At 61.1% G+C, this 25,270-nt stretch overlaps 1 protein-coding gene across 2 annotated transcripts in view; it reads left to right on the top strand.

Annotated features, from left to right (window-relative positions):
- SEMA3G (semaphorin 3G) overlaps window positions 1–25,270 on the top strand; it is a 69,140-nt gene that overhangs the window by 6,606 nt on the left and 37,264 nt on the right. For both annotated transcript variants that reach the window (XM_075005136.1, XM_075005137.1), the window contains exon 2: window positions 22,895–23,055. In XM_075005136.1, the coding sequence (XP_074861237.1) occupies window positions 22,895–23,055 (161 nt within the window). The remainder of the gene's footprint in view (window positions 1–22,894; window positions 23,056–25,270) is intronic.

Genomic DNA, 25,270 nt, shown 5'->3' with positions numbered 1-25,270 from the left:
TAGGGGCGGTTGATCTCCCCTCTCTCGCTTGGCCCTGAACCAGTTTCATCCTGGGTGTAACCCTTGACGTTGGGAGTTACCCCGAGGCTGGAGCTGGCCCGTGGTCCAGGAGGTCACACACGTGCCACCTCCCTCCCCCATCCCCCAGCCGGCAATCCGGCCGCTCGGCTTGGAGTCGGCCTCATCGTTCCTGAGCTTCAGTGCCTCTCCCGAGCTCCCCCCGTCTCCTGCTTGCAGCAGGCAGCCGGGCCATGACGCAGGATGGACCCTGTGGGCATGCTGGCCCTGTGCTGCGTGGGTCCCAGGTCTCAGCTGCTCACCCTGGTTCCGGCCTCTGCCCCTCGTAGGACTGTGCTGGTGGGCGGTGAAGGGGGAGCGTGGCCCGGGGGAGCGAGGGGGCAGGGTGGTAGGACTCTGCCCCTCTGTTTGGCATGGGATTCAGGGGGATCAAGGGACTCATGCGGGGATAGGCAGGCGTGAGCCTCGGAACAAGGGGCTCTGGACTCAGAGCCAAGTGGCCATGCTTAGGAGCTGTGATGGGGTTTAGGGGTTTCCCTGCACTGCACCCCGTCTGCTGGCGGGAGTGACTTTCACTTAGCAGGTACAACAGAAGGTTTATTAGGCAACAGATGCCCAGTTTTTTACAGAAGCGATAGCACAGCAGCCAGAGACAGTCCTTCCAACCCGTCCTGGGGAGAAGACCCCGAGGGGTGCCCCTCTAGGGTGTAGCTTTCCCCCTCCTCCGGCTGGCTGCCTTTCAGCTCCTTTTTTCCCCACTTTCTAACTGCCGCCCCCGATTTAAAAACCCAGCTTAGCTCCTCCCTCCTCTTTGTTTAGGGTAGAGGTGTTACCTGCCAGTTGTAGCCCCAGGGTCATCCTTAGCCACTGGGAGCTGCTGCTTGCCTCAGACATTCAGCCTGACTCACACATGCACTCCCCCCACTCCATTACATCTCTCCCCACTTCCAGACCGAACTGAGCGGGGTCACTTAGCCAGTGACCTGGGGAAGTTCGGGGCCCTCCCTGCGTGACAGGGCATTGGCTATGGTGTTGTTGTTCCCCTTTACATGGACCACTTTTATGTCGTAGTCCTGCAGGAGCAGACTCCACCGCAGGAGCTTGGCGTTGGCCCCTTTTATGTGATGCAGCCAGGTCAGGGGTGAGCGATTGGTGTACACGGTGAAACGCCGTCCAAATAGGTACGGCTGCAGCTTCCCCAGCGCCCACACCATGGTCAGACATTCCTTTTTTATGGCTGCGTAGTTTTGCTCCCGGGGCAGCAGCTTTTTACTTAGGTACACGATGGGGTGTTTTTTCCCTTTGTTATTTACCTGCATTAGCACAGCCCCCAGCCCCACGTTTGAGGCATCGGTGAACACCAGGAAGGGTTTGTTGAAGTTTGGATTTGCCAGCACTGGGGCCCTGACCAGAGCCTCCTTCAGCGCGCAGAGGGCCTCTTGGCACTGCTCGGTCCAGACCACCTTGTCAGGCTTTCCCTTTTTACACAGCTCCGTGAGGGGGGCTGCGATGGAGCTAAAGTGGGGCACAAACCTCCGGTAGTACCCCGCCATCCCAATGAAGGCCTGGACATGCTTTTTAGTTTGGGGTGTGGGACAATTTTTGACAGCCTCCACTTTAGCTGGCTCTGGCTTTAAGCAGCCGCTGCCCACCTTGTGGCCCAGGTAGGTCACCTCAGCCATTCCCACCTTGCACTTCCCTGCCTTGATAGTTTGACCAGCCTTCTGGAGTTGGTTCAGCACCTGCTTGACCTGGGACACATGGTCCTCCCACGTCTGGCTGAAGATGCAAACTTCGTCCATGTACGCCAGGGCAAAGCTCTCCATCCCTTTCAGTAGCTGGTCCACCAGACGCTGGAAGGTAGCGGGTGCCCCCTTGAGGCCAAAGGGCAGGACCAGGAACTCGTAGAGCCCCACAGGGGTGATGAAAGCCGACTTGAGCCGGGCATTGTGGTCTAATGGCACTTGCCAGTATCCCTTGGTGAGGTTTATGGTGGTGAGGTAACGGGCTCCCCCCAGCTTGTTTAAAAGGTTATTCGGCCTGGGCATGGGGTAGGTGTCCGAGACAGTGATGGCGTTAAGCTTGCGATAGTCCACACAAAACCGAACAGACCCATCTTTTTTAGGGACTAACACCACGGGAGAGGCCCAGGGGCTGGACGAGGGTTGGATCACCCCCAGAGCCAGCATGTCTTTAACCTCCTGCTCTATGTCCTGAGCCGTCTTCCCTGTGACTTTGAATGGCACACACTTGATAGGGGCGTGGGTGCCTGTCTCTATTTGGTGGACAGCTAGGTTAGTGCGTTTAGGTTTGTTAGAGAACAGCTCTTGATGCGAATGCAGCACCTCCTTGATTTCCGTCTGCTGGGCAGAGGTTAGCTGGTCTGAGAGGGGAATAAACTCCAGCAAGGAGCTGGCTCCAGCCCTTGTGAGTAAATCCACCAAGGGATTACTTTCCTGCCCCTCCCAGTGCCTGCACACGGCCAGCACCAAGTTTTCTTTGTCCCAGTAAGGTTTTATTATGTTTACATGATAGACCCGGTGGCTGTGGGCCCGGTTTGACAGTTTAACCACATAATTTACGTTATTTAGCTGTTTGACGACCTTGAAGGGCCCATCCCAGGCCGCTTGCAGCTTGTTTCGCCGCACAGGTACAAGGACCATCACTTGGTCCCCGGTGGCATAGGCTCGGGCCCTGGCGTTACGGTTATACCAGACCTTTTGCTTCCTTTGGGCCATGGAGAGGTTCTCCCTGGCCAGGCCCATGAGCTTGGTGAGTTTTTTTTGGAAGGACAGTACATACTGTACCACTGACTCCCCTTCAGGAGAGGCCGTCCCCTCCCACTCTTCTCTGAGCAAGTCCAAGGGTCCCCGTACCCTCCTTTCGTACAGCAGCTCAAACGGGGAGAATCCCGTGGATTTCTGGGGCACCTCCCTGTATGCAAACAGCAGGTGGGGTAAGTACTTGTCCCAGTTATGGGGGTATTGATTTATGAAGGTTCTCAGCATCTGCTTCAGAGTCCCATTGAACCTTTCCACCAGCCCATTGGTCTGCGGGTGGTAGGCTGTGGCCCAGGTGTGCTGGACCCCACACTTGACCCACAAGCTTTGCAGTAGGGCTGACATGAAGTTGGACCCCTGATTTGTGAGGACTTCCTTGGGGAACCCCACTCTGCTGAAAATGGACAGCAGTGCATCCGCCACGGTGTTAGCGTTGATAGAGGTCAAGGCCACTGCTTTTGGGTATCGCGTGGCAAAATTTACCACCACCAAAATATATTTCTTCCCCGAACGCGTTGCCTTGCTGAAGGGGCCCACTATGTTTATAGCCACTTTTTGGAAAGGCTCCTCTATGATGGGCAGTGGCCTTAGGGGAGCTTTCCCCTTGTCCCGTGTCTTCCCCACCCTCTGGCAGGGATCGCAGGACAGGCAATACAGATGGACAGCTGCAAAGATCCCAGGCCAAAAAAAGTTCTGTAACAACCTTCTCCTGGTGCGGTGGATCCCCTGGTGTCCTGCGAGCGGGACATCATGGGCTAGGTACAGCAGCCTGCGCAGGTACTTTTGGGGGACCACCAGTTGCCTCTGGACCTTCCATGGCTCCGCTTTGCGTCTGGGAGCCCATTCCCGGTACAGGAATCCCTTTTCCCACAGGAATCTCTCCTTGCAGCCCTCCCCCAGCTGTGGAGCTGGGCTGAGACTGGCCAGTTCCCTCAGCTTCTGCAAGGAGGGGTCTCTCTGCTGCTCTGCCTGAAACTCTTCGGCTGGGGCAGGGGCAGAAGCCACTTCCCCATCCCTGCTTGTCTCCAGCACCCCTGGCCTGTGAAATCTGGTTTTGGGGGCCCCCTTTCTCTCAGGGTTGGCCCCTGTGGCTCCTGTGACTTTGGCTGGGCCTGTACCCCTGAATCTGGGGAGCGCACCCCTCGTTTTCTTTGGCTACGGGTCAGGACCAGGGCATGAGGGCGTTCACCTTGCCAGTTCTCCAGGTCACCCCCCATCAGTACATCCGCCGGCAAATGGCTGTGCACGCCCACCTCCTTGGGGCCTTCCTTGTCCCCCCATTTCAGGTGCACCCTCGCCATGGGCACCTTGAAAGGGGTCCTGTCAATTCCTGTTACAGTCAGGTGGGAACTGGGTATCATGCGGCCCGGTGCCACCACCCCGGGTCGGGCCAGCGTCACGTCAGCGCCTGTGTCCCAGAACCCCGTGACCTTTTTCCCGTCTACCTCGAGGTGTTTGAGCCGTTTGCTCCACAGAGGCAGTGCCGCCCCCACTCTGTAAACTGACCTCTGTGCATTTGGTCCCCCTGGTGAGCTGGTCTGTGGGGCAGACTCGGCCCAATCCGAGTGCCCATTGTCAGCACCATCCGCCTTGGCCGCCAGCCTCTTGGGCTTCTGGGACTCCACCCAGTTGACTCCACGACCCCCTGGCCTGCTCAACCTGTCTGGGAGCCTGGGGCACTGGGCTGCTCTATGCCCCTTTCGCCCACAGCGATAACAGCCTGGGTCTTGTTGTGTCCCTCGGGCCGGCTGCTGTGTCCGGGCTGTTTGGCTCTCTGGGGGGTGGGTGGCTGGCCCCTCTTTGCTGGGCTTGCCCAAGAGGTGGTCCCCTCTGTTGTACAGTCAGGGACCGGGTTTTTTGAGATTCTCGGTCTCTCCGGGACTTCCTCTCCCTCCAGGACTTCCTCTTTCCCCGGGGCTCACTTTCTTTATGGGGCTTACTTTTAAACCTGGCCCGGCTATTTGTGAAGTCATTTGCCAGTTTCCCTGCATCGTGTGAGTCCCCCGGCTTCCGGTCCACGAGCCACACCCTCAGGTCAGGTGCGCACATCTGGTAGAATCGCTCCACGACCGCCAGCTCGATCAGGTCCTCTACGGACTGGACTCCCATTCCGAACGCCCACTTCTGGTAGTATTGCTTCAGGCGGGCGGTTGTATCTACGTGGGTTTCCTCTGGCCTCTTCTGCGCCTCCTGGAACTTCTTTTTGTACATCTCCGGAGTCAGCCCAAACTTATGCAGCAGGGCCTGTTTGAACCGTTCATAGTCCCCAGGCTGCAGCCCCTCCAGCTGGCTGAGCACCACTGCAGCCTTCTGGCCCAGCAAGGGGGTGAGGTGCCGGAGCCACTCATCTGGGGGAACCTCATGCAACTCACAGGCTCGCTCAAAGGCGGTAAGGAACTCGTCCATGTCCCCTGGGTCCTGACACTGGGCCAGCACACGCGTCTCCAAGTGACTGGCCACCCCGAGCTGCCTGGCCCTCTCCCCGCTTACCGCAGCTGGGGCCTCTTGGCGTCTCGCCTCTGCCATGGCTCGCTCGTGCTCCCGCTCTCGCTCTCTCTCCTCCCGCTGTCTCTCTTGTAGCTGGCACTCGTGCTCACGCTCTCTTTCCCGTTCCTGGCACTCGCGCTCGCGCTCACGCTCTTTTTTCCGTTCCTGGCGCTTACGCTCTCTGTCCCGTTTCTGGTGCTCCAGTTCCTTTAATCTCACCTCGAGTTCCAGCCGTCGCAGATTTGCGGCGGGGGACTCTGCCCGCGATGGACCACCGCTAGCTGAGTGCGACCTGGCGGGCACCGCCTCTGTCTGATGGCGTCGAGCCCCTGCTCCTGTTGGAGAATCCGAAACGCTTCCCGAGGCTGACCGGCCACTTTTTGCCGGGACAGGCTCTGCCCCCCCGGATCGGTCATTCTCTTCCAGCTGGACAATCAGCTGAGCCTTGGTCGCCTTCCCCACGGTCAGGCCCCTCTCTCTGCACAGCCCCGCCAGCTCTGCCTTCAGGAGTCGGGTATAATCCATCTCCCCGCTGCCTCCTGGGGTATCCACTCACCAGCAGCAGCTGCAGGAATTGCTCTGCTCCCCCTCTGGCTCTTGTGAGACTCCTTCCTTCTCTTGTGCTTAGACAGCCACTGCTGGGAGCTCGTCCGTGGGTGCAGTGCATCCCACTTCTAACACCAGTGTGATGGGGTTTAGGGGTTCCCCTGCACTGCACCCCGTCCGCTGGCAGGAGAGACTCTCACTCAGCAGGTACAACAGAAGGTTTATTAGGCAACAGATGCCCCGTTTTTTACAGAAGCGATAGCACAGCAGCCAGAGACAGTCCTTCCAACCCGTCCTGGGGAGAAGACCCCGAGGGGTGCCCCTCTGGGGTGTAGCTTTCCCCCTCCTCAGGCTGGCTGCCTTCCAGCTCCTTTTTTCCCCACTTCCTAACTGCCGCCCCCGATTCAAAAACCCAGCTTAGCTCCTTTCTCCTCTTTGTTCAGGGCAGAGGTGTCACCTGTCAGTTGTAGCCCCAGGGTCATCCTTAGCCACTGGGAGCTGCTGCTTGCATCAGACATCCAGCCTGACTCTCACATGCACTCCCCCCACTCCATTACAGGAGCTGAGGCCTCTGGCTGGGCTGCTGGGACTGTCTCAGCCTCCCGCCCGGTATCTGGGCTCTTCTGTGCCTTGTGCTGCAGGCTGCTCTAAGGACCAAGAGCCGGGCAGCCCAAGCACAGCCCCGGGCCCCCGCGGCCGGAGCCGCACGGCAGAGTCGGGGAGATTCAGGCTAGCGCTGCTGAGAATCACTCCCTGGAGCAGGCTGCAGCCGTCGCGGATCCGTGCTCCCGGGGTGGAGCTGGCCTGAGCCAGGTGCAAAAGCCGTGGGGCGGGGATGGTGGGAATCTGGCGCGAGGAGGGGCATCAGAACGAGGCCTGACTGGAGTGCTGCGTCCCGGCGCTGGGCCCCACGTTTCTGGAAGGATGTGGCGAAATTGGCAAAGGTCCAGAAACAAGCAACTGAAAGGCCTAGAGAGCAGGAGCTCTGGGGGACGAGGGACAGAACTGGGCTGGCGTAGTTTGGAAAAGTTTAGTTTGGGTGAGAGGGGATCTGAGAGCATCTTTCAAGTACCAAAATGGGTGTTACAAGGAGGAGGGAGAAAATTGTGCTCCTTGGCCTCTGAGGACAGGGCACTGTGGCTCTTTGCAGAGCAGTGCGTGAGGACTGATGTCCTGAATCCCGGCTGGCTCGCGGCTCGCGGTCGGTCTTTGCAGAGCCGCCAGGAGGGGCATTGCCGACCGTACAGGACCCCGTTTGTGCTGGGAGCCAGTAGAAATGCTGCTTCCCAGCCCGAACGAGCTGGCGGGGAGCCCGTCTGCACTCCCGGTCGCGGCGCGGTGGGGGGGAAGGCCGGAGCCCGTTGGAGCTGGGATGTGGTTTAAATGCTGCCTCCTGGCTCCAGCAGGCTGGCGGGGATGGGGTCTGCTGCCAGTGGTTCCTCGTTTGCTCAGCATCGCAGGGTGGCGCTGAGCAGCCTTTGCAAAGGCGTCCTGGCTCGCGGTCCAGGTCGGTGCGTTTGAGAGACGAATGCGTTTCATCCACGTTTAGCTGTTGCGGTGCAAAGCTCTCTGGTTGGCCCGTAGGCCCGGTCAATGTAAGCACACGCCGAGCAGTGGGCTCAGCTGAAAAGCGGGGGTGCGCCGGGGTGCGGAACACGTTGGCAATCGCTGATCTAGCATCGAGCTGGTGCTTGGTGCTGCCATGAGGGCAGGGGACCGAACTCGGTGAGCTCTCGAGGTCCCTTCTTGTTGTAGTGTTTGCTCTGCCTGGGATGGACTGAGCCCAGCACCCGTGCAGGCGGAGGGGACCTGAGCTGGACTGCCGAGCCCTATGGCAGAAAACCTGAGCTGGAATCCTGTGTCGGCCCCAGATACATCCCGTAAGAGCAGGGGAAGAACCAGGCCTGGAGTCCTGGGATCTCTTGGAAAGGAAGGTGGCTTCTGGCCCTTGGATCGGCCTGCGGTCCCCTGGTCTATGTGCGCGACGCGCTGCAGCTCGTTAGCCGGAAAGAGTCCTGCAGAAAACCCACTGTCCTTGAGTTGCTGCCCCTGGAGACTCCCGCTTGGCAGAGACCCCAGCAGGGCAGCTCCAGAGCCCGGCTCCTCCTGCGGGGAGGGGGAGAAAGGTCTGCGGAAATGGGCTTGGAGGAGGGTCCTGTTGCAGAGTCCAAGGGCTCTGGCCCTGTGGAGGAATCCCGAGCAGCAGCTGCGCCTCCCTGGGGAACATTCGCTCTCCAGGCTGGGGCAAACCCCTCCGCCTGGCCCTGGAAAACGTCAAGACTCCTGGGCAGCCCCCCTCCAAAGGGGTCGCTCTGTCTTCCCAGCGGCTGGTGGCGCTGGCTTTCTGCTGCAGCGTCACTTCCCCACCCAGCCTGCCGGGGGTACCGGAGCGGGTTGGGAGCCCCCGTGGCGCTCCAGGCACCTTCCCCCTTTCTTCCCGCCTGGGGACGTGCTTGGCGCTCCCCCCCAAAGGAGCAGGCCGGGTGTTGGTCTTGCGCCTGCCTGTGCCCAGCTGGTGGAAGAGCTACCCGCTGTACCCTGGGATCCCCACTGGAGAGGGCAGCGGAGCCCTGTTCAGCCCCCGGGCTCGGTGGCCATCTTCCAGTCTGTTCCGTGGGCCGTCTGGCTGCAGTGGTCCCTGCTGGCAAAGGAAGGCAAAGAGCTGCCATCTGCAGGTCCCCTCCTCTGCTGTCCACCTCTCCGGTGCGCCCGGGTCTGGAACCGATGCACCTGGGTTTACTTTCCCCTCTCTTAATGCTCCTCGGCTGCCCGGGATTTGGCCCCCGAACCACCTGCGTTTGCAGAGACAACGTGAGAGCACCTTGGAAGCGAACTGGACCAAGGCGAGAGCAGCCTTGGGGCAGGGCTCGCCGCATTGCAGCTGCTTGCTTCGGCTAACCCTCTGGGCGCGGTGGCTCGGCCAATTGCCCTGCCTGGCCCACGGTCGCTCTTCCCTGCCTCCGGTGCGCCAGTTGCTCCTTTCGGCTCCGCAGGCGAGTCCCCCTCACTCCGTCGCCGTCTGGCAACGGATGTCCACCGGCACAGCCGATCTGAAACTGGGCCAACCCCGCCAGGCTCAATCTGGGCAGCCCCACTGTGACTGGCGGAAGCACAGATCGACGAAGCCGCCCAGAGCGGTGGATTGAGATTGTTTCTGTTACTGGTGGAGGAGCCATCACACAGAGGCTGGAGTTGACTTACCTGGAGTCCCACCACCAGCCTGGCAGAGACAGGAGGAGAACCCACCGGTCCTGGTCAGTGCGCCCCCTAATTTTTTTCATTGGGGCAGAATAAATTTTGTTACATGCACCAGCACACATGCTGATGTGCACCACCCACAGATGTCTACCCTCTGCCTGCTGGGAGGCTGTGATTGGTTGGAACAGGGAGCCGGAGGGGCCTTTGGGAAGAACCGGGGCTTTTGCGAAACAAGCGGCGGTGATGCCAACGCCGGCGGGAGTGCCCGGAGCTGGAATCTGGCCGGCGGGAGGGAGGGAAGCAGCCCCAGCACGGATTGCCGGGCACTAACATGCGCTGCAGCCTCTTGCCCAGGGAGGGGGCCGGGTGCCCGCAGGAGGTGCTGCTCCTGCTGCTCCTGTTCAAGGGGCCCCCCGGCCTGTTTACAGCTTGTTCATGGGTTGGCCGGGGTGCTGAGCCTCTCCTCCCTCCCATGGGGGGGGCAGGGCTGGGGGGCGGCTGAGGTTCTCGGCGCTGGTGGATTTGGGCTGTGCATGGAAGGGGCAGGAGCAGAGCTGGACCGTGAAATCCTGCAAGCAGCGGGTGCTTCCCGGTCTGCGCCCCGGTCCTCTGTGGGGAGCAGCTGCCGGGGGAAGCTGCAGGAATCCCACACCCCTTGTCGCTTGCTTGCTGCTCACTGCTGGGGCTGGGGCTGTGAAGGAGTCAGGAGGACTCGAGCTCTAGCCCAGGCTTGGTTACTGGCCGGCTAACCCTGGGGGGGGCCGCGACTCCTCTGTCCCTGGAGGTGCGCCTGGAGCTGATAACGTCGTGCAGTGCCTCAGTTCCCCCACCCCGCCGCAGGTGGGGATTGAAAGTCCTGCCCTGTGTGTGGCTGAGGTTCAGCTCGTGGCTGGAAGGCACTTGACAGGGGTCACTGCGGCCCTTCAGCTGGGGTCGATTAAGGGCTGCTGGGAGATTTGCCCCATGAAATGCCCCAGGGCCACGCTGCTCTGGTTCCAGGCTGCGCACCGGGGCGCCTTGCAATGATGCAGCCGAAGCCTGGGGGTGTTCCTGCTTTGTCCTCCCTCTCTCCCTGGGAGTTATCTCTGCGTTCGGGCTGCAGGCTCTGTGCAGTCAGGGAGCTCCGAGGGAGAAGCCCTGTAGCCCTGAAAACGCCACCCACACGCTGCACCATACAGGGGTGAATTACACGGGGAGCTGCTTGGATCCGGGCTGGGGCAAGGGACTGGCACCTAGGTACTCTCTGGAGCGGGCGGATTGCCCCAGGGTCTGGCTTCCAGGACCCTGTGTCCTGGTGCCCTTAACTCTGCGTCAGCGCTCTAGGGTGGCGTTCCTGGCCAGATCTCCAAGCCAAGCAGCGTCCATCCCATTTTACAGCTGGGGAAACTGAGGCACCGAGGTGCCGTGACCTGTCTGATGTCATGCAGGGATACAGGCTGGACTTCCACTCAGGTCTCCTGTCTGCCGGGTAGAGGCCGGGGCTGTGTCTCATGTTGCCGCAGGTGCGGCAGGCGGCCTCTGGGTTTGTTCTTTGCAGGGCCCAGGGGGACAGGGCGGGGTTCTCCCAGGGGGGTGTCTGAGTGACTCAGAGGAAACACTCCAGGACAGGACCTGCCAGCTGGGGAAGGAGGCGCACGGGCTGCCTCAGACGGGGCTCTGAACCTCTGCCCCACTTCCTGCTCTGGGCTGTCCGTCCCGCCGGCCGCAGCCTGCTCTGCGCGGCTCCTGGCTCAGCCACCAGACAAAACAGCAGCTGGGCCAGCTGAGCTGGGCTCCCACTGCTTCCCCAGCACACCGGCCAGGAGCGGGCTGGACCCTGCAGGCAGAGGCCGCCCAGCCCCCACTGGAAAGAGACACTGTATTGGGTGTGCACTGCTCCCCTGGCCCCCCGGCACCACATTGGTACCGCCTTGCCCCACAACCGCCCGGCGGGCCACGCCCCTTCCAATGGGGCTGGTGTCACAGCAGCCTAGTGTCTGACGAGCAACTGGGGATGGGATGGGGCGGGGGTGACCTCCCCACTTTCTGCGCTGGACCTAAACCCCGGCGGGTGAGATGCCAGCTTCGGCGTGGGGGGGTGGGGGAGGTCTGGGGGTGAGCAGGCCTGGAGGGACCCGTCCGCCGAGGCTGCCAGCAGAGCTTTGTTTGTAGCTGCTTAGCCGGGGCCGGCTCGATGGCTCTTCTGGTCTTGGGAAGAAAGCCCAACTGTCTGGGGGGGGCCTTTGCCTCTGGCAGGGAGCAGCCCCCTCTCCCCGCACGGCTGCTCTGGGGGATTAATGCAGCCAGGAAAGCTGCCAGGCTGTGGAGGACTTTGCCGGGGATAGTTTTCTGGAGCAATAAAAGAGCGAGGAGCCTTGCCAGTGATATTCTGAGGTGGGAAAATATTAGCGCTGTCTAGCAATAGGAAAACGCCACAGGCCCATCTGTGGGGCTGGAGGAACTACCAGGTCTGCGAGTGGGGCAGGCCAGGGCAGCGCAGCCGGGTCTGACAGGGCGGTGGGGAACGCTGCAGGCGAGTTGGGGAGCCAGGGGCAGCACAAACAGGGCAGGCCCAGTTTTGCCTGCGTTGCTCTGGGGGGAAGTTTTGCCCCCCAGGGTGGCTGTGACTCTGGGGCTGGGGTTTCCCTGGTGGAATCATAGGATCATAGAATCCCAGGGCTGGAAGGGACCTCAGGAGGCCATCTAGTCCAGCCCCCTGCTTCAAGCAGGACCAACCCCCACTAAGTCATCCCAGCCAGGACCTTGTCCAGCCGGGACTTAAAAACCTCAAGGGATGGAGAATCCACCACCTCTCTAGGCAACACATTCCAGTGCTTCATCACCCTCCTGGGGAAGTAGTTTTTCCTAATATCCAACCTACACCTCCCCCTCTGTAACGTCAGACCATCGCTCCTTGTTCTGTCACCTGTCACTAATGGGAGCAGCCTCACTCCACCCTCTTTACAGCTCCCCTTCAGGACGTTGAAGGCTGCTATTAAATCATCCCTCATCCTTCTCTACTGTAAACCAAACAAGCCCACATCCCTCAGCCTCTCCTCACAGGTCTTGTGCTCCAGCTCTTTAATCATTTTTGTTGCCCTCTGCTGAACCTGCTCCAGCAAATCCACATCCTTTTTATAGTGGGGGGCCCAAAACTGGATGCAGGATTCCAGATGAGGCCTCACCGGTGCCGAATAGAGGGGAACAACCCCTTCTCCAGATCTGCTGGAAATGCTCCTCCTGGTGCACCCCAGTGTGCCGTTAGCCTTCTTGGCTACAAGGGCACAATGGTCACTCATATCCAGCCTTTCATCCACCATAACCCCTAGGTCCCTTTCCATCGTACTGCTGCTGGCACCGCATCCCCACACGCCTAGGGCAGAGCGTACAGCTTGCCGTTCTGCCAGTGGGAAGTGCTGCCAGCCGGGGGCTGGGCAGCAGGAGTCCTGCCCTATCCCAGGCAGCAGCCCAGCTTGCATCCTGTTGATTTCCACCGCCACGTCCCCGTCCTGGGAATCTCCCGTCCTGCCCGGAGCTGTGCCAGCCTCGGTGGCTCTTTGAAGACCTGGCAGCAGTGGCGGGGAGGGAAATCCTGTAGGACGGAGGAAATGGCAGGGCTGTAACCGTGCCCTTTGCAGCAGGCTGGGAGGGTAGCGTGGCTCCGAGCTTCAGCACGACCTTGCAGGAACTGCAGCTGGGCCTCCCTGCCCCTGCCAGCAGGGGACTTGGTGCGGGAAAGGCCCCATCTCCAGTGGGGTTAGATCTGAAGCACCTGCAGCGCTCCACGGCTGGTGGGGCTTGTGGCCTGTGGCTGACGGAGCTCTGAGCTCCCCATGAGGACACTGGGGTTGTCCCTGCCCAGCCTGTATCCCTGGAAGACAGCGTGCCGGGAGAAGGCCCACAGGGAGACAGCCTCCTGGAGGATCGGGGGAGCGTGGTGCTGTGGGAGTGGGGCCGGGGGAGGCGGTGGCATTCGTGGTGCAGAGAACGGTTGGTGCGGGGTCGGGGGGCCAAGCAGCAGGAGGACGCCAGCAGTGGGGCTGAGGACGGGAAGGGCATTGGTTTGGAAGGGAGCAGCGTGTTCCATGCTGCAGAAACCCAGGCCGGGCCCCAAGAGCTTGCAGCTTAAGTGGGAGGAGGAAAGAGGAACAAACAGGTCCTGGGAGAGCTGGGGCTAGAACCCAGGCTGCCTCGGCTGCCCGCTAGACCACCTGCTCTCTCCAGAAAACGGCCTTTCTTCGGCTCAGGGAAAGACCACAAAAATCTCGGCGCGAGACAGCGCGTGCGTCTCCTCCAGCCGACCTGCAGCATTAGCTCAGCACCAACCTCTGGCCAATTGGGTCAATGGGAATTGGGTGAATGTCTCCTACCAGTAATGGACTAACTGGGTCAAGAACCGACTGTGGATGAACTGAAGAGAGCCATCGACAGCATTGCAGCAGGAAAGGCCCCTGGCCAGGATGGTACCACCAGAGGTAATCAAATGTGCCGCGGACACACTCCTGGACCCCCTACATGAGCTACTGTGCCTGTGCTGGAGAGAGGGTGAGGTTCCACAGGATATGCGCGACGCTAACATTGTAACGTTGTATAAGAACAAAGGAGACAGAAGCGACTGCAACAACTACCGTGGAATCTCCCTCCTAAGCATCACTGGTAAACTGTTCGCTCGCGTCATCCTTGGCAGACTCCAGAAGATTGCTGAGAGGGTGTACCCCGAATCGCAGTGCGGATTCCGCGCAGAGAGGTCTGTCGTTGATATGGTCTTCTCTCTGAGGCAGCTGCAGGAGAAGTGCAGGGAGCAGAGGAAGCCACTCTACATAGCCTTCATCGACCTGACCAAGGCCTTTGACTTGGTCAGCAGGGATGGTCTGTTCAAACTGCTCCACAAGATAGGCTGTCCTCCACGGTTATTCAAGATGATCCAGTCGTTCCACAAAGACATGAGAGGAACCATCCAACATGACGGCGCATTATCGGATGCTTTCAGAATCAGGAGCGGTGTCAAACAAGGATGCGTGCTTGCTCTGACATTGTTCGGGATCTTCTTCGCACTCCTCCTGAAGCATGCCTTTGGATCTTCAACAGAGGGCATCTTGCTGCACACAAGATCTGATGGGAAACTGTTTAACCTTGCAAGGCTGAAAGCTAAGTCTAAGGTGCGGGAAGTCCTCATCAGAGACATGCTGTTCGCAGGCGATGCTGCTCTAGTGTCTCACACAGAAGACCAGCTTCAAAAACTGCTGGATCGGTTCTCCAAAGCGTGCAAGGACTTTGGACTTACCATCAGCCTAAAGACAACAAACGTACTCGGTCAGGATGTTGCTGAATCCCCATCAATCAGCATTGACAACTATACGTTAGAGGTCGTCCACGAGTTCGTTTACCTCGGATCCACCATCACTGACACCCTGTCGTTGGACACTCAGCTAAATAGGAGGATCGGAAAAGCGGCCACAACTCTGTCCAGACTCAGCAAGAGAGTGGAATAACAACAAGCTGTACACTCACACCAAAATGCAAGTCTACAGAGCCTGCATCCTCAGCACCCTCCTTTACGGCAGCGAGACTTGGACCCTGTATGCCCGCCAGGAAAAGAGGCTGAACGTCTTCCACTTGCGCTGCCTCAGGCGCATCCTTGGAATATCATGGAAGGACAGAGTGACCAACACCGCCGTCCTCGAGCAAGCTGGAATCCCAACCATGCACACCCTCCTCAGGCAGCGTCGACTCCGCTGGCTTGGCCACGTCCACAGGATGAATGATGGAAGGATTCCTAAAGACATCCTGTATGGTGAGCTAGCCTCTGGCAAAAGACCTCCCGGACGCCCCCAGTTGCGCTACAAAGATGTCTGCAAGAGAGACCTCGGAGAGGTAGACATTGAGCTGGACAACTGGGAAGAACTAGCAGACGACCGCAGCAGATGGAGGCAGGGGTTACACAAGGGCCTTCAGAAGGGCGAGTTGAAGATCAGACAGCTAGCAGAGGAGCAGCGAGCGCACAGAAAGCACAATAAGGACTTGCCAGACACCCACCACATCTGCAAGAGATGCAGCAAGGACTGTCACTCTCGTGTGGGTCTTCATAGTCACAATAGATGCTGTAAATGAAGTCCTCAATTGAAACTTTAAAGGGCGCGATCCATAGTCTATGCAGACTGAAGGATGCCTACTAACCTCTGGCGAAAGTAAAACACTGAGGGCTCCTTGTTTCCCCCACCTACGCTGGCAGTGTCATGGCTGAGTGATGGGAACCCCGCAGCTGGCTCTACACGGGTGTGGGGTGAGCAGATCTGGCTTCTGTTGGCGGCTGCGGCCTTGGCGGGTTGGTATGTTTGTGCCGCGCGGCCTGCGGAGACGGCTAACCCTTTCCAGCTCCTGTCAGCTGCGGAGCTAGTGGGCTGGGGGTATTGAGGAGGAAATCCCTGATTGCCTAGCACAGCCCGTTCCTGGTCATGGGGGCCAGGGAGACCGCGGAGGCAGGGCCTGAGCTGCCGTGCGAGAGCTTGATGGGCGGGGGGAAGGCCGGGACCCCCCGCAAGACTGGGGCCAGGTGTTGGTGCTTTCAGCTGGGAGTGGCCGTGGATTTCCTTTCCTGGCGTCGGGCATGAGCTCTTCCGGAGTGAGGGGCTTTGTCACCGAGGGAGCAGCTATCGGACCACGCGCTAACTGTGAGCCAGCAGGGTGACTCCGCTGCAAAAAATGCCAACATCCTTCTGGGACGTATTAACAGGAGTGTCCTAAGCAAGACACGAGGAGTCCTGCTTCTGCTCTATCCCACGCTGCTGAGGCCCCAGCTGGTGAGTTGTGTCCAGTTCTGGGCGCCGCGTTTCAGGAAGGCTGCGGCCAAACTGGAGAAGGCTCAGAGAAGAGCGACGAACATGATTGAAGGGCGGGAGCGGCTGAGCTACGAGAGACCACTGACGAAAACGGGGGCGGTTTAGTTTGGAAACGCAAAGGCTGAGAGGTGACGTGACGGCAGCTTTCAGGTACGTAAAAGAGGGTTACAAGGAGGAGGGAGAGAAATTATCTCCTTGGCCTCTGAGGACAGGACAAGGAGCAACGGGCTTAAGCTGCAGCCAGGGAGGTTCCGGTTGGACATTAGGAAAATCTTCCCAACTGTCAGGGTGCTGAAGCCCTGGAATAAATTGCCAAGGGAGGATGTGGAATCTCCACCACTGGAGATCTTGAAGAGCAGGTCAGAGGGACGCCTCTCGGGGATGGTCTAGATGGTGCTTGGTCCTGCTGTAAGGCGGGGGCTGGACTCAATGACCTCTCGAGGTCCCTTCCAGCTCTAGCACTCTACGATCAGGGACTCGGCTGCTCCACTTCTCACTTAACACGGTAGCGGGGGCCCAGAGCCTGGGACTGGAGCTTTCCATGTCTGGGGGCAGGGCAGGCCCATGTGCGTGGGAGAGGGAGGGGGCGAGCGGACGTTGGTATCTGCCTCTCACGGCCGCCGCTTGCTTTTTAAACTACTCACCGCGTTTTCAATTGCTTGGCGGGTTGTGTTGGCAAGAGTGTGCTCGTGGGGGTGTGTTCCTGTTTGTGTCAGTGCGGTGCCTCTGGGGCTGAGGCTGTGTGTGTGGAAGGAGGCAAATGAGTTCCCCCGGCAGCATGAATAAGGGCACCTGTTCTGCCTCTGGGACCCACAGCCTGGGGCGTCTCTCCATGGCCTCGGCTGCTTCCCCATCCCTTGGGCTCATCTGTCCAACCAGGTGTAGAACCAGCCCTCGGCTCGATGGACTGGGTCAGGGTGGGCTTGTGTTATGGTGTAAGCAGCACTGGTCCAGCTGCCCGGCTCCTCCCCAAACGCATGGCCACAGCGATCCCCCGAATCTTGCCAGGGCCGGGCCGGGCCGACACTCCGCGCTAATGACACCCCCATCTTGCTCTCCGGGATGCGCAGAGGGCAATGTGGGGGATGTGTCCCAGCACCTCCCTGTTCCCCATCTTCTGCCCTGGCGCCAGGGGCTCGGCTGCGTCCCTCACGCTTTGCTGAGCTCCGTCTGGGTTGAGTGAACCCCTTCCTTCCTCAGCGGCTGGAGGGGCGAGGTGGGGGTGGGGAGGGAGGGAGGGAGGGAGGGGCTCGCGCGCACAGGCAGGTGAAGGAGCTGAGCAGCGGCCTGGGGGATGATGGCTTTGGACAGCCAGACCCCCTTTGCCCGAGGGTTGCCAGCTCCCGGGCCGGCTGCTGTTGGTGGCTGTGCTGCCCGCGTGGGAGAGCTGGCAGCCTGTTGCCTCGGGAGCCTTCCCTGAAGGGCAGCACTCAGTCAGCCGACTGATTTCCCCGCTTTTGCCTCTCTCGTCTCTTCTCCTCCCCAGCTCTCCCCTCCTGCGGCTTGGCCCACCCGGGGAGCTGCAGCCCTGAGCCTGGAGCCGGCCGACCCGGCAATGCCTCCTGTCTGTGCGCAGTGGCCAGCCTGGGCAGGGCGCGGGGGGCCTGGGCTGAGCCGCAGTGAGTGGCACCGGGGTGCCCGGTTCTCCGAACCACGCTCCTTGGAAGGGCAGCCCCAGCTGTGGCTCCCGGTCCAAGGGGCCCCACTCATGCAGCTACCCCACCGGCTCTGGGGGAGCAGTGTAGCTCCCTGGGCCCCATCTCAACCATCCAGTTCCCTCCCTGGCGGGGTCTCTTGGCTTGACGGCCGCCCACTCTCCATTGGAACCACTCCTGGGTCCCTCCACTGCCGCCCCTCTCTGGGCTTCTCCTCCCCATGCCCGCTGTCATCTGGCTGCCCCGTCTCCGCCCACCCTCATTGGTGGGATGTGGGTTGCGGCGTCTGGCTGGGTTATAAATGGCTCTGGGCCCTGGCAGGATCGGGTGACTGCATCCCCCCGGCCCAGCTGCCTTCCCCTGAGAAGTAATTACACAGCCCAGTGCAAATAAGCAAAGAGTCAGCTGGAAATAAATGACACAGCTAAAGAAAACAAGCCGCAGGGAAGGGAACGCTGGGCTCGGCAAAGAAACCTCATCAAAGGGAGCAGGGGGAGGCGACGGGGCGGGCAGAATGAGACCAGGGAGTTGGAGGCATGGGGCACAGTGGAGGCCCACAGCGGAGGGCGGGGCCTGTGGCGTCCGCCTGGCTTGGTGCCCCTCAGCCGCGCCCTGGCCCCCTCCCTGCAGAGAGCTCCGGCGTGGCCTCGGCTGGGACAGCAAGTGCAGTAATAGGCCAGCCGTCTCCCAGTCCTCCAGTGCCAGCGCCTTTAGGGCTGAGTGTTACCCAAGGGGCCTCTCGTTCTTTGCCAGCCATGTGTGGAACACATTTTATGCACAGAGGCCTGTGCGGAGGGGCACCACTGCTAGAAACTCAATCGGCCGGCTGGGGGGCGCTCTGCTAATCCGCTGGGCAGCACCTGACTCTCCGGGGTGCCCGCCCCAGCCCTCAGCTTACAGGGACCCTGGTGTCACCCCCAGCCTCTGACCTCGCGAGAGGCTGGCAGGGAGGAGGGGGCAGGGCTCCTGGTCTCTGCTCTCCCCGGCTTTGATTGCACTGGTTGAGGGTGATTCTCCTGCCGCAGACAGCTCCCTGTCTCTCCCAGCTTGGCCTTGGAGGCGGAGGAGGTAGCTGCGTCCGAGCCCCCTGCAGGTGGAGGCCCATCTGTTTGGGGGAAGGGGGATTGTTGTCTGGCTCGCGCCTGCCCAGCAACTCGGCTGCCGTTTACAGCCCCTGTGACCGTGCTCAGAGTGGTTGGCCAGCCCTGCCGCGGGCTAAGTGCCCTTTTAAAGCCTCAGGACATTATTTGTGTTGCATGCTGCCCCGGCTGCTGCAGGAGATCCCTCGCCCAATACCACCAGGGGAGGATTAGAAGGGGAGCTTTGGTGGCCCGTAATCAACGCCAAGTTGGTTTATTTGGCTGTAGCCCTCGGCTCCCTGGGCATTGCCTGCTGGCAGCGTGGGTCGCGCTGCATCCCACAGGAGGCGTGTGGAGCTGCGTTCGGGGCGCGTGGACAAGCAGAGCAGCTGGGGTGCGGTGCTGGGCGTAGGAAGAGGTGCACACGAGTGGTTAAGAGATGTGCAAATATGGGTGGGCGCTGTCACCCTGCCAGCGCGGGCATTTCTGTCCTGCCGAACCAAGCCAGCAGGACGGAGCGTGGACGGTATTTTCCCTCCTTTGCCCAGCCCGGCTAACGCCGTTTTCTCCCTGGCTTGCTCTCATTGCTGCCCTGCCTTGCTCCTGCTTCGGCTCAGAGATCCCGCTGCCGCAGGGAAAATAATCTCGTTGGGAAATCATTGAACTCGGAGGTTGGGAGGGGAAAGGCCGTGAGCCCCAAGGGTAGCAGCCGAGGACTTCAGGGGAAGAGGCCGCAGCTGGGTGTAAGTCTGCGCAGTTGTCAGGGCTGCTTGGGAAACGCACGTCGAGGGCAGGGAACGATGCAGCTTTGTGCTCTGGGGTTTCCTTGGGTCCCCCTCGCTGAGCTGCTCACCATCTCCTCCAGATCCAACCGTCCCGGCTGCTGGGGTAAGGAGCCACCAGGGTCCCAAGCACAGGCAGAGGAAGGAGCCGCATCCTTGCCCGCCAGCGTCGGCCCAACTTGGTGGACTTGATGACAAATTCCCCCGTCTCCCCTCCATGTGCTGGGGGCTGGTCGTCACTGCGGTGAATGACACCCTCCTGTGCTCGGGGCAGGGTCTCCCTTGGGAGTGGGCTGTTCTGGACTCATATGTTCCCATCGCGCCACAGCAGAACGAATGTTTCATGGGGCTACCGGGAACCACTGGACGTGGCTGCTATCACTGTAGGCAGAGAACTCGAATTACTCCATTTCTCTTCTGCTGGCCTGGCCTGCACTAGGTTTTCATGCTGAGCGGTTCTCGCCACCTTTGGTGCAGGGTGGCGGGAGCCGGGGAGCAGGGTTCCCGCGATTTTTTTCCACCTGGGGCAGAATAAATTTTATGCGCACTGAGATGTGTGGAGGTGCACCACCGATAGGAATACACACTGCCGGCTGTGGTTGCTCCGCTAATCAGCTGGGCAGCCTCTGAATCTCTGCTGGGCAGCTCCGAGCACTCGGCTTATAGGGAACGCTGAAGGAGGAGGCCCTAGTGTAGACAGAAAACCACCTTGCTGTCTGTGGTAAGCCCAGCAGATGTGGTGCTTGCAACGCCTCCTGCACCCTGTCTACACTAGCACGCTGCAGCCCTGTATTGTCAGCCGCTTCCTGAATCCACCTCCACGCCCAGCAAGTGGCAGAGGGCTTGATCCAGGAGAGGAAGTGCCCGGCTTTGCTAGGGAGGGCAGAGGCTGTAGGGCCAGAGGCCAGTGTGTCTGCGTTGAGATCCCACAGCCAACGCCAGGCAAGGCTGGGGAAAGCGCGCCTTGAGCCGTGCTGATTCAGCGGTGGTGTTCTCGCCCCTGGGAGGTGCTGGTTCCATGTGTGCTCCCCATTGTGCTGGGGGGGTTCCTCTGCTCTTGCTCTGGGGTGTTGGGAGCCACAGAACACCCCCCGCCCCCTTGCCCCCCTAGAGCCTGAGAAATGGCTGCTGCCCCATTGCAGGGATGGGGCATCTTGCTGCAGATGGATCGTTTTTGAGTGCGGCTGAGAACAGCCGAACTCGCTTCATGGAAGACGACCAGCTCAGGTCCTGGAAGGGAAGAGGGCAGTTTATTGATCCACTGCCCCCGCCAGAGGCACCCTGCCCCCACCTGCGCCCCGACACCAAGGGACCGTTCCGGCTTCCCTTAGGCGTCAGCGTGGGTGTGGGGATTCTCGAGCCGAGATGACTGGCAGTAACTAAGGCGGGGGGAGAGAGCACCTGGGAGCTGGCACCGCCATCTCCTCTCTTTCAGCTTAGCGAGTTGCAGACACGCAGCCGGCAGGCTGGAGCCAGGCCTGCGATAAGCCTCCCTGCACCCGCTCTGAGCTGGGTCAAGGTCACTCAGGGACACAGCCTGGTCCCCTTGCCATTGGTAACAGGTGCGCGGCTGTAGTGCTACTGGGACCCGTCCCCTCTCCGCAGGAGAGCTCCGATCCTGCCCCTGAGCCCAGAGCGCCGAGCGAGCGGCGACTGTAAGCCATGGTCAGTTCGCACCGGTTCCAGCTGCTCCCTGTAACACCCCCTGATCCCCAAGGCAGCCTGTCCCCCGTCTGCGGCCCAGGGGGATAAGGACAAGCGGGGCCTGGAAAATGGCCAGCTGAGGATGGCTTCCCAATGGCGTGCCTCCAGCTCGCCCACGACCACCAGGCCCAAGGGCAGAGCGAGGGTGGAGGCCGCAGTGGGTGGTGCATGTTTCTATGGTGGTGCGCAGCTGTACAGCCCTCAGCGCGCGCAACAAAACTGATTCCGCATGGATGGCACAAGTTAGAGGGACCTTTGGGTTGTCGCGTAGCCGTAGGTGCCCGCTGCGTTCGGCGAGCCGTCGAGTTGTCCTCCTGGGGGCTGTGCTCCCTTGGCCCAGGAAATGCCAGGGTGACTGGCATCCTTCCCGGGAAGTTGGCCGGGCCTGCCTTTGGCAGGCAGCTCACTCGCGGCGAGCCACAATCGCTGTCTTCCCTCCCGCAGCCCGAATTCCCGGGTTGCCCCAGTGCACCGCAGGCTCCGGCTGCCTGCTCCGGCGGATGCTGGTTTCCTCACTTGGTATGCAGGAGGAATGCACAGGGGAGCCCCGGCCAGGCGGCCAGGCCTTCTCCCCTTCCCTCTGCTCTGCTGTGGGGACAGGAGCGCCCCCTTGGGGCTGGGAAGGGGGCATGGGCGTTCATTCCTTCCCTGGGCCGGCGCACACACATGGGGCCACATGCATCCAAGGAGAGGGCAGATCTGGGGGCTGCGGAGGTGGACTCTCCCCCAAGGAGTCATGGCTGCGGGTGCCTTCCTCGGGCATGCCAGTGCCGTGGGTCGCTCGGGTGCACTGCAAGGGGCAGGCTTTATGGCCCTGGTAAAGCTCATAAGTGAGGGTGCCCAGGACAGAAGCGTTGTGCGTGTGGCTGGTACCTCACCCCGGTGTGCAGGAGCAAGCGGGGCTGGGGCACGTGGGCTCGCAGAGTGCGGAATTCCTTTCTCCATTCCCCAGGCAGCCCGTCCCCGGGGCATTGCTCTCTTCTCCCCCTTGCGATGGTCTCCTGGCCTCCGGGCCCTTTTCCTGCGGTCCCTGGGGTTGCCTCGTGTGCTGGAGTTTAATCCGTGTTATCTTCAGGACTCTAGTCAGCTGTTAATTTCCCTCCTGTCCTCGCTCCCGCTGATGATGGCTGTGTCCAGCCCCTCCTAAGCGTGGTGAGAGCTCCCCCGCTGCAGGGAGGGTCTGATGCTCTGGGCCCCGGTGTGAAACTAACACAGGGTGAACCCCAAAGGTCGGGGCACCCCGGTGCACAGGGCCTTCTGTGACACTCCCAGGGTTGTCAGAGTGCCCATCCTGCGGCTCCCGGGCCTGGCAGGCACTGGCACCAAACACCTCAAGTGGAGCTGGCGTTTGGGGTGGCTGGCAGCTTGGATCAGTTTGCATTTGACCCCTCTCTGTGTGCCTGCCCCAGCCAGGGACGCTGTAGCAGAAGGCGTCTGGGTCTCCAGCTGCAATGCAGCGACGGCTGATAGAAGCAATGTAGAGGGACCTCATGGTGGGCAGAGACAGCCCTGGCATGGGGTCTCCGCAGCTGTAGCCAAACCCCAGCAGAGGTGGAAATCAGGGGCATGCTGGGGCTGGGGCCTGAGTGTGTTATGCTGCAGCCGCTCTCCACAGCGTAGGGCGTGCGGTGGGATGGGGAAGCAGAGGGCAAGTTAGAGCAGCCCTGAGGCTGCTCTAGTTGGTTATGATGGCGCTTCTGCAGAGGGTGGCCAGCGGGCGTGACTGTGCTGGGTTTGCAGACGGGCTAGAGCTGAGGATCTGCGTTGCCCCCTTGCCTCGCCAGTGTGCTGCGGTGTCACCAGATTCTCTTTGTTCTCTGCCTTCAGATCTCTTGGTCGCTAACCGCTCCAGCCTGTTCTTCGGCCACCGGGGTTTCCTCGACTTCCGCTCCCTCTACCTGGACGAGTACCGTGACCGGCTCTTCGTCGGGGGAAAGGACGCGCTCTACTCTCTGCGGCTGGATCAGCCCGGCGCGGGCGCCAGGGAGGTAATGCCAACCCGCGGCTGAGCAGGGCGGTGCCGTACCACGCTGGGCTCGCAATGCATGCGACGCTGGCTGGGTTGGGTGCAGTGGAATGCCAGCAGGAGCCGGGGACCTCCGGCCTCCAGTGGGCCCAGAAGTTCACCCCACATGTCTCTGTCTGTGCTGGAGGCACAGCAGGCCGGTAGCCACGGGTGGCTGGCTTTCGAGGGTGTGACGGAGTGTGGGGGGTCCCCCGGCCCTGCCCCCCGTCCGCAGGCAGAGGTGACTCATTCAGCTGGTGCAACAGGGACACAGGGTAGAACTGACTCATCAGTAGAGAACCCAGAAGCCGTCAGTACCATCCCCCTCGGGGAGAGGGGCCCAAAGGGGGGCCCTGAGCCGGGGCCTTGGCTCTCCCTCCCTAAGTCCCCTGAGACTCCCCCCACACAGCAGCCCAGCTCCCATTCAAACCGACCAGGCCCCTCCTCCTGCCTTTGCCCTGTTTCTCAGGGAAGAAAGGGGTCCCCCCGGTTGCCTAGGTTACAAAGAACCTGGACCCCCACTGCTCACGTGTGAGGAATCCCATCACCGCCTCACGCTGATGCTGTGCCCAGGGAAACTGAGGCACCCCCCCCCCGGGTGGTACAGCAGAAGCAGCAGCCCTGGAGCTCTCTCGAAACTACCCGAACGACGTATTAGGTGGTGAGCTTTCGTGGGGCAGACCCGCTTCTTCGGCTCTGGAGACGTGCCGTGGCCAGTACGGCCCTGACCGCTTCGTAACGCTCTCCGGAGCCGAAGAAGCGGGTCTGCCCCACGAAAGCTCATCGCCGAAGACGGTATTTGTCCGTCGTTAAAGGGCTGCGTGACTGCTGGTTTGTTTGTCAGCCTGTCCTCTACCGGGGCTACCTCCCTGTGACTTCCCTACGGGAGCGTACGACGCACGTGCAACCTAACTGGGGGAATGAAAGCCTCACACGCCCCCCTGCACCACAGATGACTCTCCAGGGGCTCCTGCCCGCGTGGGCGTCCCCGCCCCCCGCCACTGCTCTCCTTGGCCCGGTCGGTGTTGAGGGCTGCGCTTTTCCAAAGCGCTCGACCCCAGCTTCTGTGGGGCAGACTCCCCAAGGCCAGCGGGCTCTTGGCCTGCTTGGCCAGCGGGATGGAAGGGTGTCAGCTGGACTCCGCAGATGTGCCCTGTGGGGGGCTGTCTCCCACCCCAGCCGAGCTCTTCCCCCATGCCTCCCCCCGGGTCCCTCGTGAGCACCCGCGGAGAGGAGTCTGGGGAGGCCCCTCTCCAGGCCTGCCTCGGCCAGCGCGCTCTCCCCCGGAGGAGGAGACCCGAGGAAACCTCCCTGGCAGTCAGCGTGGGGGCTCCCCTTCCCTAAGACAGCCAGCGGCTGGGTCCCCGGGGAAGTCGGTGTAATTGGAGCTCATTTCCTCCCCTTCCTGTGCAGCCCGAGCCTGCCACACATTGAATTAGGAGCTGTGGGCGCCTGCCGTGGGCAGCCCGGCTTCGTCCACCGTTTGCAGCCGGGTGAGTAGAATAAATAAATAGCCGCTACCTTATCGCAGCGCCTCCCCCCAGCTCCGTGGGCTGAAGGCCCCTCTGGCCGGAAGCGGGGTTGTTTGAACAGCCCCGGGGCCGCGGTCTCTGCTAATAGACGGGAAATAACGTTGTTAGCTGAGCCGTCTCTGCCCTGCTGGGCTCTCACCTGACGAGTTCTGAGCCGCCCTCAAATGAGGCCATATGCTGCCTTCTGGTTGGGTCGCAGGTGTCCCGTAGCAACCCCAGGCGTGTGCCTCAGTTTCCCCAGGCACGGCCTCAGTGCGCAGTGGTGAGGGGAGTTTTGGGGTGATGACGTCTCACACGTAGGCCAGGGCCCTCCCTGCTCTTTGTAACCTGGGCCCCCAGGTGACCCCTTTCCTCCCCGAGAAACAGAGGAAAGGAGGGAGGAAGGGCCCGGCTGGTTCAAATTGGAGCTGGGCTGGGGAGTGGGGCAGTCTGGTCTGGCTGGAGGGAGGAAGGAGGACCAGGGCCTGGCTCGGGGACCCCCTCTGGGCCCCCCTGCCCAAGATGGACAGTACTGGTGGCTTCTGTGCTGACAGATCTGTTCTATGCTGCATCCCTGTCGCCTGATCACCTCCTGCTCTCCTGCTGAGCGAGAGTCACGGCTGGGTGCAGGGCCTGGGGACCCCACGCTCCGTGACGCTGTTCCAGGGAGAAAACTGCCCCCCACCA

This window comes from Carettochelys insculpta, chromosome 11, assembly GCF_033958435.1.
Source record: "Carettochelys insculpta isolate YL-2023 chromosome 11, ASM3395843v1, whole genome shotgun sequence".
In the NCBI taxonomy this organism is placed as follows: Eukaryota; Metazoa; Chordata; order Testudines; family Carettochelyidae; genus Carettochelys; species Carettochelys insculpta.
The sequence above is the reverse complement of the archived record's forward strand: the minus strand, read 5'-3'. Positions and strand labels throughout refer to the sequence as shown.